We start from the raw sequence: 16,293 nt of genomic DNA on the forward strand, positions 1-16,293 counted from the left end.
AAAAAAAAAAAAAAAAGCAGAACTTGAGCTTGTTGCTGGCCAGAGCTATGACTGGAACCCAGAGGTCCCACACTTCCCTGATGACTTCACTCCCCAGGTCTCACCAGCACACATTTGGAAAATCTCCACTTTTAATGTGTCACCAAAAGGTGAACATTGAGAAGCCTTCAGAATCCCTCTTTCCTACCCCACCCCCAAGTTCAATGCTGTAGGCGGCATCCTCCCTTTCGCGAGCCTGTCCCAATATACGTTTTTGTTTTGTTTTTGAAACAGAGTCTCACTATGTCTCCCAGGCTGGTCTCAAACTCTTGTGCTCAGGTGGTCCTCCTGCCTCAGCCTCCTGAGTAGCTGGGATTATGGGTGTGAACCACTACACCTGGCTGCCCAGTCTACCTTTCTAGCCTTTTCTCCCTCCACTTCAGCAAAACTGAACTGCCTGTCCCTAGCTGGCTTGCCTGTGTGTCTTCTTTGCTGGGTTTTGGGTCACACTTTCCCTTGTGCCCTGATGTTGCCCCTGCATAGTCATTCCCTGTTGACTTGCTTCTCTACCTACCTCATTAGTCACTTCTCAGTCTCCCTGGTGGATTCCTCCTTCTCTGCCTGCTCTTGAGCTCGGATGACCCTCAGGGTTCCACCTCTGTTCCTCCATAGGCAATCTTACGTACTGACAAGGTTTTAGCTGCTGCTATTTGATAACTTCCAAATCTCCAGAGCAGAGTTTTCTCCTAAGCTTCAAACTCAGGTATTCCCAACATTTTTATATCTCACAGACTCCTCAAGCTCAACTTCAAGCTTTTTTGAGCTTATTCTTTTAGTTTTCCCCAGTTGAACAAATGCATCACCATCTCTCAGTCACCTCTGCCAGACACCAGGAGCTCATTCTAGATTTCTTTCTCTCTTACTTCCTACATCTAGTCAATTGAGTTCTGCTGCTTTACTTCCTAAATAAGTCTTTTTTTTTTTTTTTTTTAGATAGGTTTTTGCTCTGTTGCCCAGGCTGGAGTGCAGTGGCACCAATCACCCTCCCAACTAGCTGGGACTACAGGCACACGCCACCACATCTAGCTAATTTATTTTCTATAGAGATGGAGTTTCACCATCTCTACAAATGTTTCCCAGGCTGATCTAGAATTCCTGGACTTAAGCGATCCACCCACCTGGGCCTCCCAAACACAAAGTATTTGGGATTATGGGTGTGAGCCACTGCACCTGGCCCTAAATAAGTTTTCATCCATCCTGTCCTCTGTACCTATTGCCACTGCCCCAATTCAGGCTTGCAACACCTCTTGCATGGATTGTGGCAAGTATACAAACTGGTATCCTTCGCAATCTTGCTAATACAACCAGTTTAAAATCTGGTTGTGGTACTCCCATGCTGAAAACTCCTCTGATTCCCAGTGGCCTGTAGAGTCATGTCCCAGCTTCTAAAACTGCCCTGGATTCTCTAGGACCTGATTCCTGCGACCTGCCTCCCTCTCCAGTCTCATCTCTTGCCACACCCTACCTCCAATTCTGTAACAGCTGCCTCTGCCATGCTGTGTAAGGTCTTTGTTCAATGCCCTTCTTTCTGCCAAGCAGCTTCCTGCCTTGCTCCATCTGGCAGACTCTTAGTCATTCCATAGCACACAGCTTAGGTAGGCATCACCCCCTGCCTAGCTCAGGTGGAGTGAGTGCTCCCACTGAGTGCTCCCATGCACTTTGTGGTTTCCCCTTCCATACATGTACCATAGCATGCTGATAGAGAGGCCAAGAGATCTTCAAAGGACTCTGTCTTTTTTTCTTTTTCCTTTTTTTTTTTTTTTTTTTTTTTTGAGAGGTAGCCTCATTCTGTCACCCAGGCAGGAGTGCCAGTTGCATGATCTTGACTCACTGCAACCTCCGCCTCCCAGATTCAGGCAATTCTCCTGCCTCAGCCTCCTGAGTAGCTGGGATTACAGGTGTGCGCTACCACGCCCAGCTAATTTTTGTATTTTTAGTAGAGACGGGGTTTCACCATGCTGGCCAGGCTGGTCTTGAGCTCCTAAGCTCAAGCAGTCTGCCCACCTCTGCCTCCCAGAGTGCTAGGATTACAGATGTGAGTCACAGCACCCAGCCAGGATTCTGTCTTATTCATCTTTATAGTCTTAGCACTAGCCTGGGTCTGGCACATACTAGGTGCTTGTCAAACGAAGCTGCTCCTAGTTTTCCCCAACTAAAAGCAACTTTGCTCCTGCGACCTCTGTGGCACCCTCCTGTGACTATTCTTCTATCTTTTCTAGTTTATGTCATAGCTCTCTCTCTCTAGGTTTGTTTTTTAATTTTTTTTCTCTGTATCTCTAGGTCTTTTATAAAAAACAAAAACAAAAACAAAACCAGGGTCTTGCTCTGTTGCCCAGGCTAGAGTGCAGTGGCATGATCATAGCTCACTACAGCCTTGAACTCCTGGGCTCAAGGGATCCTCCTGTCTAAGCCTCTCCAATAGCTAGGACTACAGATGCATGCCACTATGGCCAGCTATTTTTCATTTTTTAGTAAAGACAGGGTCTTGCTTTGTTGCTCAGGCTGGTCTTGAACTCCTGGCCTCAAGTGATCCTCCCACCTCAGCCTCCCAGTGTTGGGATTACAGGCACGAGCCACCACACCCAGCCTCTCTTTCTAGGTCTTCTGTCTCCTATTATACTGTAAGTTCCTTAAGGGCAAGGACTGGAGTTTCATTCATCTTTGAATCTATAATAATGGACCCAGTAATTGCTTCCAGAGTGTCTGAGAGAAAGAGTTCTTAGGAAAACAGATGAAAGCACTAGCTCTGCCCCAGCTTGCTCCTAAGTCCCACTACTCCCAAACTAGCAGAGGGAGCTTTCACCCTGATGGCTATGGCCATACTTCTAAAGCTGGACCCAATTTGGGCTACAGACCATCCTTTGGAGTTGAGAAAAGCCTGGACCACTTACCTCCCAGGACCATGATCTTCTTACGGGTGTCCTCACTCAGGAAGGGTTTGATGAGGTTATAGGCCACAGGAAACAGTTTGGGGGCTGGGACAAAGACCAGATAATGTGAGGCTGGGAGCAGTGCCCAGTCTGTCCCTAACAGCGTCCTCTGTAGCACCTCCTACCCTCCCACCAGCCCATGCTGGGCCATATGTTCCCTAGGGCTGTGGAGCCCACATAAGCAGGCCAGGGTGTGCAGCTCAGCATGGGCATCTTTGAGCTCCTGCCATCCCATTTGTACAGTGGATATAGTCAAATGATCTCTTCCTATCTCATCAGGCTGGGTGGCTCAAACGAAGTCATACTGAAAGTTCTGTGAGTTGTAAAGTAGTCTGCATATGTGAAGGATAGTCTTCTTTTTATTTTATTGAGACAGAGTCTTGCTCTGTCACCCAGGCTGCAGTGCAGTGGCACAATCTAAGCTCACCACAGACTTGAACTCCGGGGCTCAAGAAATGCTCTTGCCGCAGCCTCAGTGAGCTCTCGGCTTACTGCATCCTCCACCCCCCACATTGAAGCAATTCTTGTGGCTCAGCCACCTGAGTAGCTGGGACTACTGGTGTGCACCACCACGCCCAGCTAATTTTCATATTTTTAGTAGAGAAGGAGTTTTGCTTTGTTAGCCAGGCTGGTCTTGAACTCCTGGCCTCAAGTGGTCTGCCCATCTCGGCCTCCCAAAGTGCTGGGATTACAGGAGTGAGCCACTATGCGCAGCCCTATTTTTGTTTTTATTTTATTTTTACTTTTTTGAGATGGAGACTTGCTCTGTCACCCAGGCTGGAGTGCAGTGTGGCACAATCATAGCTCACTGCAGCCTTGAACTCCTGGGTTCAAGCAATGCTCTTGCCTCAGCCTCTTGAGAAACTGGAACTACAGGCATGCACCACCACACCCAGCTCATTTCCTCAACTTTTTTTTCTTTTTTGAGATGGAGTTTTGCTCTTGTTGCCCAGGCTGGAGTGCAATGGCACAATCCTGGCTTACTGCAAACTCCTCCTCTTGGGTTCAAGCAGTTCTCCTGCTTCAGCCTCCCAAGTAGCTGGGATTACAGGCATGTGCCACCACACCCAGCTAGTTTTGTATTTTTAGTAGAGATGGGGGTTTCACCGTGTTGGTCAGGCTGGTCTCAAACGCCCGACTTCAGGTCATCCGCCCACCTCGGCCTCCCAAAGTGCTAGGGTTACAGGCATGAGCCAGCACACTAGCCGGGGCAGCAATTTTCTGAACATGTCCGTAGACCCTTCTTTTGGCTCACTGTTTGACCCTCCATCTGCCCCAGTCATATTTTTTACCCCTCTTTTCCATCTGGCTTTATCACAAGAAATTCCCAGCTTACCTTTAACAATAAAAAGACGCCTCAGTGTTTCGGGATAATTTTCCTCAAACATGCAGAGAAACTGTGGAAACAAAATCACTCTTGATTCCAGCAGGCTCAAACCTCTGTCCCAGGGACAGAGGTCCTGCTTCCTGTAGACTAGAGTCTGCCCCCAAGGCCTCACTCATCCCGCAGGACAGCCTAGCAGAGGGGCCCACTCCTCCTTCCCTTCCCTCTGACCCCCTCCTCCCCACTCTGCCTCTCACCTCTCCATAGGCCTCCACAGCAGGCTTCCAGAGGTGCTTGAGGCCAAGCCCCTCGCAGTCATAAATCATGGTGATGGTCTCCACCTTCTTCCCCAACTGCAGGGAACAGAGAGCAAAAAGTCTTGTCAGGCTGTCCTACTGCAGAACCCCACCCGGTCCGGGGCAAATGACTGCACTGTGCTCCAATAGAGCAACCAGAGCTGGTTAGGGCTGGATCTAGGGTTTTCCAAATTGAGATAATCACCCCAAGCCAGATTTGTGGCCTAGGCAAGTCACTCTTCCTGCCTAGGTCTCCATGTTCTTTTCCAGTACATGACTGGGTGGATCTAGATGACAACTGAGATGGCTTTTGTTCTGCAGTTTGGCCTGATGGCCTCCTGCTTCCTGAGTCACTGTGTGCTCTGTGCGTGGTACCTGTAGAGCCACTCACACACAGGCACAGATGTTCTGTGCAGCCTCAGCCCTCAGGGGTGCATCCACATCTAATGCCTCCTGCATCCCCAGCTCCCCAGGGTCTCTGCGCACAGTAGGCTCTCTGAATGTTTGCAGATGAGTGTTGGGATGTTCCCAGACTTTATCACATCATTTTACTGGATCTTTACAACTGCTGAGAGGAGGGCAGGAGGGAAAACCGTGGTGGCAGCTTCTGCTTGTTCTTCAGTGTTTTTCTCAGTAAGGGAATCAGCTACCCTCATCTTTTTTGACACAGGGTCTAGCCCTGTTGCCCAGGCTGAAGTGCAGTGGTGTGATCATGGCTCACTGCAACCTCTACCTCCCAAGTGCAAGTGATCCCCCACCTCAGCCTCCCTAGTAGCTGGTATGCGCCACTATACACAGCTAATTTTTTATTTTTATTTTTTTCTAGAGACAGCCTCTTGCCATTTTGGCCAGGCTGGTCTTAAACTCCTGGGCTCAGTCTGCCCACTCAGCCTCCCAAAGTGCTGGGATTACAGGTGAGCTGCCATACCCAGCCATCCTTATCTTTTTTTGGATACAGAATTAGAGAAGCTCAGATTCTGAGATCATCTTCACCGGTGATACCCAGACACTTGCTCAAGGATGGGTTGGTCCACAATAACATTTCACTGGGTCCCCAGATAAAAGAGAAATATAACAATAATGTGAGTTTTTTAAAGGTCTGCTTTTTTTATTTTTATTTTTTAAGATGATGGAGTCTCACTCTGTCACTGAGGCCAGAGTGCAGTAGCATGATCTCAGCTCACTGCAACCTCCTAAGGACTGCTTTTTAATCTGAGATTATTGCCATTCTTATAGTTTTGGGTGTTAATGATGGCAATAATAGATGATCATTGTTTTAAAGGTCTTACGTGGCAAAATAGACATTTGGCAATATTCTAAAATTTGGAAGTGTCATTGGTCTAGGAAATCCCAAAGTCTGGGCCTCAGCTGGGTCCTGTGGCTCATGCCTGTAATCCTAGCACTTTGGGAGGCCGAGGTGGGCGGATCACTTGAGGTCAGGAGTTCAAGACCAGCCTGGCCAACATGGTGAAACCCCATCTCTACTAAAAAAATTTTTTTAAGTTTTTAAAGTCTAGGTCTTGGCCCTGAAGCTGCACTTATATTCCTGCATGACGTGCCTCCTTCTGCTGGAATGCCTCTGTTGTGGTCAGTTCATTTTTAGCCACAGTGGTCCACTCACCTTCGTAGTCTGGTGGGCACACTCCTGCAAAAGCAGCTCACAGTCCCGCATCTTGGTCCTGAGCAGATCCTGTTTGGAGGCTGAGAACAGCAGACCCTTGGCATCCAGAGGTCCAATTATGTCATACCAGACTGGGCAGCCATCCAGGTCATAGCCACACATGCCCCCTGACAAATACTGTTGGATCACCTGGTCAAAGACACAGAGGAGCGGCCTGGTCAGAAGGCATCCATACCCTGCCTGGAGCACAGGGCCTTACTCCAGGTTCATCAGTATCTTTCTCTACATCCTCCCCTGGGTACCAACAGATGCCCATTCTGGAGACCACCAGGGCTCAGTGGGCATTGTCAGACCTTTCCTCTGAGGATCCAAACTCAGTGGACCCAGATCCCAGGAGCCAGGCTGTGGGTCTGAAAGACCTAGCATAGGGATGAGGTAGGATAATTTGTGCTCACCTCTGGAGGCTGCCAGCTAATGATGTTGTCAATGTCCTTTTGCTTTCGGAACTCCACATGCTACAAAGACACAATGGGGAAGATTTTAAAGGAGGGATGGACAGCTGGGCATGGTGGTTCATACCTGTAATCCCAGCACTTTGAGAGGCCAAGGCAGGTGGATCACTTGAGGCTGGGAGTTCAAGACCAGTCTGGCCAACATGGCAATACCCTGTCTCTACTAAAATATGAAAATTAGCTGGCCATGGTGGCACATGCCTGTAATACCAGCTACTCCATGGCTGAGGCATGAGCTCACTTGAACACGGAAGGTGGAGGTTGCAGTGAGTTGATACCGCGCCACCGCTGCAGTCCAGCCTGGGTGACAAAGGGAGACTCTGTCTCAAAAAACAAAAACAAAAAAAAACAGGGATGGTGTGAGGGAAGTTTAATAGGCATGTAGCAATAAGCAACAGCGTGAATGGACCACCAGATCATAGGCAGTCACCAGAAGGCATTGGGCAGGAATGGAAAAGAAGGCCCTGCCTGTGTTAGAGGTCTTAGCAGAAGAGATTATCATTCTTGGCTGGCCCGGAACTATGAAAGCCTATGTTGCCAGGGAAGGGAATGCAGTTTGTCCCAGAGGGATAAGGCAACAGTGGTCGGCTAATACTCAAAGCTAAAAGCTGTGATCGGGGTGGGAGGTGTGGCAAAAGATGTCAACGCAAGGTGCGATTCTGAAGGGGAGGAACTGAGGCAACAGTGGGATTCGGAGCCAAATGTATCTCACCTTCCGGAGCATAGCCTCTGCCTTCTGCAGGTCGAAGCTTCTCGCTGTAACAAGGAAACGTGGTCAGGATTAAGTTAACAGGACTGGGGGTCCAAGGATGGAGAGATTCCCATATTCCCATGATAGGGCCAGTTCCTCTCAGTCATCTCTCCAGCTAACCCTCAGACCTTCCCACAAGCAGAAGCTAACAGGAGAGCCTTTACTGAGAACTGGGGCACCACAGACCCCAGGTTTGTGTGGAGAGCAGGTCAAGGTTCAGGGCAGTTGGGGCAGCCATTATAACACCAGGGTCAAAAGAGCTTTACCCCAGTGGTTATAATCAAGTTAAAGGTCTCACCTCCTTTCAGCGAAAATGAACCCTGAACCCTCTTATCATTTGGCCTTCCCCCTTACACAGACAAAGTTTATCTCCTCCACATTCTCACATGCAGTCCTGAGACCTTGATACCACAGTTCAAAGATGAACATACCAGCCTGGGCAATACAGTGAGACCTCGTCTCTAAAAAAAAAAAAAGAAAAAGCCACAGATGGTGGCATGCACCTGTAGTCCCAGCTACTTGGGAGGCTGAAGTGGTGGGAGGATTGCTTGAGCCTGGGAGGCAGAGGTTGCAGTGAGCTGAGATCACACCACTGTACTCCAGCCTGGGTGACAGAGCAAGACCCCGTCTCAAGAAAAACAAAAAACAAGGATGAATATAGCTGCCCCTGCAATCTGTGGCAGAGCTGGCAGAATATACCAGTCGGATAGAGGGGTTGATGAGCCTCCACCCAACCTTGTCATGTCCTCAAAGGGCTCACACATCCCCTCCCAGGGCTCCTGACAAGTTTCAGAATTCAATTTCACCTGGGTCAACTCTTTATGCATGACACCCCAAAAAGTATCCTGTTCAGGCTTGAACACAAATAACTCACTGACCCCCAAGGCCACTTGCTCCCAGGTAATCATAGCTGCAATTTGCACTCAGCTGTCATGGTACTGAACTGATATTCATTTCAGAGGCACTCAGAGAATAGGATTGTCTTTTTAGCCACATGACAACACTTCCAAGACAGGAAAATTCTGAGCTGTCACCCTGCATTTCCCTGACCAGCATGCTGCCCATCCTTGGATCCTATACCAAGCACCACAACTTGGTTTCAAGTCCATGCAAATAACTTCCCTGTGAATGTTTTCCAGGGTTCCCTCAGAGTGTGCTCTAAGAGCCACGAATATAGCCCCAGGTGCTGTCTAAGAACTCTCTCTCTCTCTTTTTATTTATTTATTTATTTTTTGACTCATAGTTTCACTTCTGTCACCCAGCCTGGAGTGCAATGGCACAATCTCGACTCACTGCAGCCTCCACCTCCCGGGTTCAAGCAATTCTCCTGCCTCAGCCTCCTGAGTAGCTGGGATTACAGGCACACACCACCATACCCGGCTAATTAGTAGAGACGAGGTTTCACCACATTGGCCAGGCTGGTCTCAAACTCCTGACCTCAGGTAATCCACCTACCTTGGCCTCCCAAAGTGCTGGGATTACAGACATGAGCCACTGTGCTCAGCCCAAAAACCTTCTTAGCAACAGGCATACTCCTAACTCAGGTGGAGCTTATAGACACTGAAACCCCCAAATCCTTTTCACCTGTGCCACTGCCTCCATTGCATACATGGAGAGGTGAGACCTTAGATCCTTCCCTGTCAAATTTCCACAATCCATCCTTTAACTTTTTGAGATCCGGATTCTGATCGATTTTGCCATCTGACCTATGAACTGTCCCTCCCAGTTGTATGTCCTCTGTAGATTTGGCATCTAGATCTGCTGACAGCCCTGGAACCTGGGCCAGACAGGCTGCCCTCTGGACCGTCCCTGGTCCCTTAACCATCGTTCTCTGGGAGTGCCGAGCACATTCCCTGACTCTGCTGTTATGAAAATCAGTCCCTTCTCCCAGGCTTATAGGCTGCCTCAACAGATTTGACCAGTGCCACACCCATCACAAGTGCTGGACGCATCCTAGCAGAACTGAATCCCACCCTTCTTCATGTGTTGCCACAGCAGCATGAGACAGCTTTTAGAGGAATATCATCTGCATTTGCATCCCAGCTCTTCCACTTCTCTGTTTGACCTTAGACAAGATAATGCACATCTCTGACCAAATTGTCTGATAAGCTAGAAACACTTGGAAGATGCGAGGCACCATCCTCATGTTGGGGGAGTTCGTGGGACCATGATGAGAATCTTCCATAGGAAGGACATCATTACTATGAGAAGAGTCCTTAACTTCCTAGGAGTGGTGGTGAACTGTGAGCCTCTTATCTTGGGGAGGCTCTCCAGTTAACCCTTATCTGCCAAGGCCCAACATCCAGCGTCTTCTATGTGGGCTCTCCCAGAGTTGCCACTTGCTCCTGGCAGTACCACACCTGGGGCCTCCCATACCTGTTTGAGGCCTCTCCAGGCTCCTGCTGCCCTGGTCAGGGGCCACTCGAAGCATGGCTTGTGGCACTGCAAGAACTCAGCTCAGGGGCAGCCGCCTGGGTGGTGATTGTCCATTCATTCCCTAGACTTGTAAAATGCAGAGACTCAGACCTGCTCTGCCTCCCTCCCAAGGCTTACACCACTTCCTTCTTTTATCCTGCTCTCCGATCCTCCTTGCTGGGATGCCCAGAGCTCAGCCCCAGTCAGGGGGAGGCAGATGAGACTTGGGGACCTGCTCTCTGTGCCTGGAAGCCCGCAGAAAACTGAACTCCTCTGTGGGGAAAGAGGGAGGGAGAGAAACCCCAAGCCCACCCCTAGGATACGGACAGACATTCTGCTGGTATGTGGCTTGCAAATGTCTCCGTCAGATTCAAGGAGAGAATGCTAAAAGGCTGGTTGGTTGGTTGGTTGGTTTTGTTTGAGACAGAATCTTGCTCTGTCACCCAGGTTGGAATGCGGTGGCAAGATTATAGCTCACTATGGTCTCAAACTACTGGCTTAAGCAACCTCCCACCTCTGGCTCCCGAATAGCTAGGACTACAGGTGCGTGCCTCCACACCCGGCTATTTTTTTTTTTTAAGTAGAGGCAGAGTCTTGCTATATTGCCAAGGCTGGTATTGAACTCCTGAGCTCAGGTGATCCACTTGGCCTCTCAAAGTGCTCAGATTACAGGCATGAGCCACCATGCCAGGCCTTGGGTTTTGTTGTTTGGGTTTGGTTTTTTTTTTTAAGGGGAAAAGAAAAACTAATTGTAATTCATGTTAGGCTCTGACCAGGCCTGAGCTCCTGCCCAGGAAATGTGAGGCACAAGTGAAATGCAGAGGAGACACTTCCTCTGTTGTAAGAGGCTGAGCCTGGCTTTAAGGAGCAGGGGTGGCTTACTGGAAATGATGCTGGCCTGGAGTCTGGAGCCCTAGGTTTCTGCCCTGATTCTGCTACACATTAACTGTGTGACTTCAGGTAAGTCCCCTTCCCAACTCCCCTCTTTGAGCCTGTTTTCTCATCTGGCAAATGAGAATGACCACACTCTTTGAATGACCCCTGAGTATGAGGCTCCCCAGGAATTGGGAGATCAGCTGCCAGGACCCCTGGCTGGCCCCTGCTTCAGTAAGAGAGAACTGCATTGCTGTTAATGGCTCTCAGAAACCATGCTTCTCTGCGGAACAGCAGCTCCCTAGTCGTCTGGATCATTTTGCAGCTGGCCCTTTAAGAAGGCTACTGTCTTCCCACTCTCTCCACCCACCTGCTTCTAGCTGCAGTCCTTCAGCAAATGCTGGGCCAAAATTTCCTCCAGCCTGAACTGATTCCACTGCCGCCCCCATGCTGCCCTTCTACCCTCTCTGGGCGGTGGGCTGGGATAGGGGAATGGGATGGAGGTATTTTGGGGAAAGGGGCAAGTGACACTTCCAGAGGCTCCTGGATGCATCTGCCCTCAGGTGTTTACAAGCCGCCTCTCAGGAGCATGTGTGTCAGCTCTATGAAATTTCTGGAAAGAAAAGGAATATACATCTCTTCACCTGCTCCAAGACTCCTAGGGCATGCACGTGTGTGTATGTGTCCATAAAGAAATAACAGGACCAGTCACAATGGTGTGTACCTGTAGTCCAAGCTATTCGGGAGCCTGAGGTGAAAGGATCACTTGAGCCCAGGAGTTTGAGGCCAGCAAGACCCTATTTCAAAAATAAATTTTAGTAACATTTATTGCCGAGCACGGTGGCTCATGCGTGTAATCCCAGCACTTTGGGAGGCCGAGGTGGGTGGATCACCTGAGGTCAGGAATTCAAGGCCAGCCTGGCCAACGTGGTGAAACCCCATCTCTACTCAAAATACAAAACTTAGCAGAGCATGGTGCAGGAGCCTGTAATCCCAGCTACTCGGGAGGGTGAGGCAGAAGAATCGCTTGAACCTGGGAGGCAGAGGTTGCAGTGAGCTGAGATCGCGCCATTGCACTCCAGCCTGGGCAACGGCGTGAGACTGCATTTCAAAATAAATAAATAAAAATATCACTTGAGACCAGAAGTTCAAAGCAGCAGTGAGCACGATCATGCCCACTGCCTGGGAAGCAGAGTCAGACCGTGTCTCAAAAAAATAATAATAATGAAAATTAAAATAATAGGGCATAATTTGTACTTTCATATTTTAGGATATGATTCTACACCACAACTTAAGCTTTGCTAGAACATAATGGAATATTCTGACCAGGTGTAGTGGCTCACACCTATAATTCAAGCACTTTGGGAGGCTGAGGTAGGCAGATCACTTGAGGTCAGGAGTTTGAGACCAGCCTGGCCAACATGGTGAAACCCTGGTCTCTAAAAAAATAAATAAATAAAGTTACTTTTTTGTTGTTTCATTTTGAGATGGAGTCTTACTCTGTCACCCAGGCTGGTGTGCAGTCTCACAATCTCAACTCACTGCAACCTCCACCTCCCGGGTTCAAGTGATACTCCTACCTCAGCTTCCTGAGTAGCTGGGATTACAGGCACCCGCCACCACGCCCAGCTAATTTTTGTATTTTTTAGTATACATGGAGTTTCACCATGTTGCCCAGGCTGATCTTGAAGTCCTGGCTTCAAGTGATCCACCTGCCTCAGCCTCCCAAAGTGCTGGGATTACAGGTGTGAGCCACCGTTCCTGGCCATAGTGGAATTTTCTTTATTATTCCTATGTCTGTAATTAAAGTTTCTATATAGAGGGGGAAAAGGTGTCAGAAGAACCAGGGAGGGTGGCACATGACCTGAATCACAGGAGAAGAGAAGAGGGGAAAGAATGGAAACATCTCAGGGATTGGGGAATGGGGCTGAACTTGACCCTGATGCCAGCAGAAATGTGTACATTTCAGTGCCACACACAGAGCTCTGTTATGTCATGTCTTAGAGCAGACAGGTCTTTTCCTGCCCTTCCAGAGGAGGATCCTAGGGAAGTGTTTGCCCTGAACCAGGCTCCACAGCCAGGCCAGGGCAGAGCTAGAACCAGGACCTGGGCTCTAGAGCCTGGTGGTGGTTTGAGGAGACTCTTGTCACCCTAGGTCAGGCTGAGGCCTTCAGGTTGCCTAAACTGCGGTCAGCGGGGACCTGCCCTCCTAACAGAGCATATCAGGGGCTGGTTCTGCACTTCGCCCTGCCTCCGACCACCCACATGGCTGTGGCCTTTCTCGCTTTGTTTTTCCTCAGCCCATTTCCCCAACTCCATCAGCAGAGCAGATTTCTTGGGTGGATGGAAAAGGCTGTGGGCCAAGGGTCAGCCGACCTGGAATCTCCCCTTTTCTCTGCTGCAGCTCACTCACTGTGTGGCTTGGAGCAAGTCACTTCATCTCTCTGAGCCTCAGTGTCTTTATCCACTAGGAGGGTTGAGCTTATGTCATTGCCAAGGACCCTTTGACATTAAAGATTGAACATTCCAGATGCCCTGATTGCCAGGGGCAGGGTTTTCAGAGGGTGCCATTCTGTTACTCAGAACAAGCCCCTGCCCCAGCCTCCCGTAGCCCCTCTTCCCTCACCTCGGAGCCAACGCAGGAGAAAATAGTCATCTGGATTCGGCAAGGCTGGCAGGACGTCCTGGACATTCTCCCGAAACTGTAGGGAGAGGCATCCAGGTGAGTGGTAGGGCCTACCCTGACTGCCCTCTGCCCAGGACCCTCCACTGGGGCCTTTGCTGGATCTCTCTTGAACATGGCTGAACTCTGCAGACACTACCTGGAGCACTCTTTTGCTAGGGGGTGCCAGGTAACAGGGCAGGAAATGGGAAGGGAGTGAGACTCTGCCCCTGCCCCGCAACAAAGGTTTCCACATGCCAGTCTGGGTCAGACAGATGTGTCCCCAGCTCATCGTGATAGTAGGCACTCTGGCATTACTTTTACCACAGTAAAAGCTGTCAGTTTACAAAGCATTCCCTGTCACCCAGCGCTGATCTTGGCACCACAGCTTATTTACTCCTCATAACCCCTAGAAGTATTATTGTCCCCATTCTACAGATGAAGGAATTAAAGCTCAGAGAGGCTAAGTAGCATGTCCAAAGTCAAACAGCTAGTCATTAGCAGAGCTGGGATGCAAAGTGGGGTCTGTCTGAATCCGGAGCACACACTCTTTCCACCATGGTTCTCTGCCCGGTGGAATGGTGAGGAGTTTACTGGGGAGCAGAGGGAAGAAAAAGGTGGTCTCATGCACTTCCTATAAAGCATGGCATTAGTGCTGGCCTTGAAGGACTTCAAGGGTAGCGGAAGGAAGGAAGGCAACACAGGTGGAGAGAACGGTTCTAGTGGGAGGAATCAGGAAAGTGCAGGTAGTGTCAAACAAAAGAGGTGGACAGTGACCTCAAGGGACAGCCACATCCATTTCCAACTTCTCACTCCCTGGTAGGTGAGCAGGCCCCCATATGCCCTCCCTGAGCCTCCCGCTCCCAGCCACTCACACTTCCCTGGCCACTGACCTACAGGGCAGTCCCAGAGGAGACCAATGAGGACTGGCCACCTCTGCCCTTGCCTAGGTCTGCCAGGGACTCAGACCATCCCACCCCCCAGAGCAGCTCCCAGTGCTCCAGGGAAACTGCTCCTCCAAACTGCAGGCTTGAAGCTACCCCTCTCCAAGGACCCTAACCAGCCCCTGGTCTCCAGTTTAATCACCACCTAATCCCTTCTCTGCCTGACCTCTCCTGCGGGTCAGCAGTAAAATCTGAAGCCTCCTTGTCCAGCCTTCCTGGGATCGCGGAGGCCCAGCCTGGGACAAAGCCTTCATGGAGCTGGTGCCCTCCTACTTCCCCAGTGGCAGGAGACTTCTACCCACCCCCCTCACCTTTCCCAGCCATGGAAAACTTCCCAGCTGTGGAGCCTCCAAACCTTGAGGCCAGACCCAACTGGCTCTTGTCCAGAGAAGAGTTGAACTCCTCACTCCCCAGGGGTGACAGAGAAGAGATTTAGTAGGTGAAGAGGAGGGTTCAGCCCTCAAACTATTGCTCTCTCCTGGTCCAAGGTGCCAAGGCAAAGCCAAGCTCACCATCTTGCCTTCTGATGAACATAAACCTAAGTCCTGAGCCAGGAAGGGGTCTGGGATGCAAGATGGGGACGGCTGGTCTCAGCTCAAACTAACTCCAACCCAGTGCGTCATGGGGGGAACCTGGAATTCACACATGGAGGTGTTCCCTTCAACATCATCTGGTCCAACCTCCTCATTCCATGGCATCAAGGTGCAAAGAGAAGGACAGGGTTTTGCCCAAGGTCGCACAGCGGCTTGTTGTGGGGGCAGGAGCTATCCAAGTCTCCCAAGGAGCTATCCAGGTCCCTTTCCATCATGCCACTGCCCCGGCAAGAGGAAAGCCTCCCGGAAATGGGAGGAAACTTGGGGCCCTGCGCCTGCCCCTGCCCCTGCCCCTGCCCCAGGGCCGGGCTGCCAGTCCCGAAGATGAATGTTGTCTTTGTGCCCTCAGCGGCCTTCAGGGACTACCAAGCAACCACTCCTTCCCAGGTGGCACTGCCACAGCTGCTCGGGACTTGGGCGGGGGGTGGCCAAACTTCCTGGGACCCTGAGGGTGGCAGAGGGAGGAAGGAGCCGTCCGCGGGCGCGGGCCACGCTGGGGCGGCCGCCTCTGCTCCCCCGGCCGCCCGCCACGGACCCTCGGCCCCCACCCAACCTCGTCCCTTCTCGCTGCCGCAGGAGGACGAGGGCCACAGCCCCGGGCGGGAGCCCGGGCCAGAGCGAGGGCTCACCTTGGCCAATGCCTCCTTCTGCTTGGGGCTCAGATCGCCAACTCTGCCGCTCATCGTGGCTCAGCCGCTGGGATGGGGTTTTGGGGCGGGAGGCAGCGTCTGCGGCAGCTGATGGAGAACAGACTCGTCCTCGCCGCCACCGGCCAACGGGAGTAAAGTCCCAGCCTTTTGCCCGGGCCGTGGAGCTGGCAGTCAAGCCCCGCCTCTTAAAGGATCCCGAGGGGCGGGGAAGGGAGCGATGCGCTGGGGCGCGGGAGGCTCTGACGCCGCCCCCCTCTGCTCTCCTGAAGTCAGAGACCCGGGCAGGAGGTGAGCAAGTGTGCCCACCGGGACTGAGGCCAGTGGACATCAGAAGGTCAGGGAGTCCCGATTTTAGTTCCAAATTTACCCTTAGCTCAAAGTGTGACCTTGGGAGAGACACCTGAGCTCTCTGGGCCTCTGAACAAGGAGGGATTGAAAGGTGCTACCTAATGAGTTCCTACCTGGCTCCCATAGTGGGGGACCGCTACCCTCTCTCCCAGCCAGACGTAGAAAGCTCGCCAGGTGCTGCTGTGAGAGACGATGTCCCCTAAGCCCAGCCATCGCCACCTCTGGGAACAGTAGCATTGATTGACTATTCCTCTCTGAGATCCTGGCCCACCTCTTGTCCTGCCCTCAGTGTGTGACCACTCCTGCTAGACCCAGCTTGGGGCCTTTCAGTATTG

The 16,293-nt window shown here is 51.0% G+C and overlaps 1 protein-coding gene across 12 annotated transcripts in view; it reads right to left on the reverse strand.

Annotated features, from left to right (window-relative positions):
- The window catches only part of SEC14L2 (SEC14 like lipid binding 2), a 27,212-nt gene extending 11,302 nt beyond the window's left edge, over positions 1–15,910 (reverse strand). For 5 of the 12 annotated variants that reach the window (XR_001816775.1, XR_001816776.1, XM_017499598.1 and 2 more), the window contains exons 1-7: positions 15,590–15,821; positions 7,435–7,478; positions 6,666–6,725; positions 6,211–6,399; positions 4,551–4,646; positions 4,306–4,366; positions 2,931–3,014 (exon numbers count right to left, since the gene is read on the reverse strand). Coding sequence is in view for 4 of the 12 variants with exons in the window: in XM_017499598.1 (XP_017355087.1) it covers positions 2,931–3,014; positions 4,306–4,366; positions 4,551–4,646; positions 6,211–6,399; positions 6,666–6,725; positions 7,435–7,446 (502 nt within the window). In the remaining 8 variants the exon portion in view is untranslated. Of the gene's footprint in view, positions 1–2,930; positions 3,015–4,305; positions 4,367–4,550; positions 4,647–6,210; positions 6,400–6,665; positions 6,726–7,434; positions 7,479–13,387; positions 13,464–14,879; positions 14,947–14,999; positions 15,135–15,589 lie in introns of those variants that run through there. The other 7 variants (XR_001816778.2, XR_001816777.2, XR_001816779.2 and 4 more) reach the window with 7 other exon arrangements.
- Positions 15,911–16,293: the final 383 nt, after the last annotated feature.

Source organism: Cebus imitator, unplaced genomic scaffold (genome assembly GCF_001604975.1).
Source record: "Cebus imitator isolate Cc_AM_T3 unplaced genomic scaffold, Cebus_imitator-1.0 Scaffold258, whole genome shotgun sequence".
NCBI classification, from domain to species: Eukaryota; Metazoa; Chordata; class Mammalia; order Primates; family Cebidae; genus Cebus; species Cebus imitator.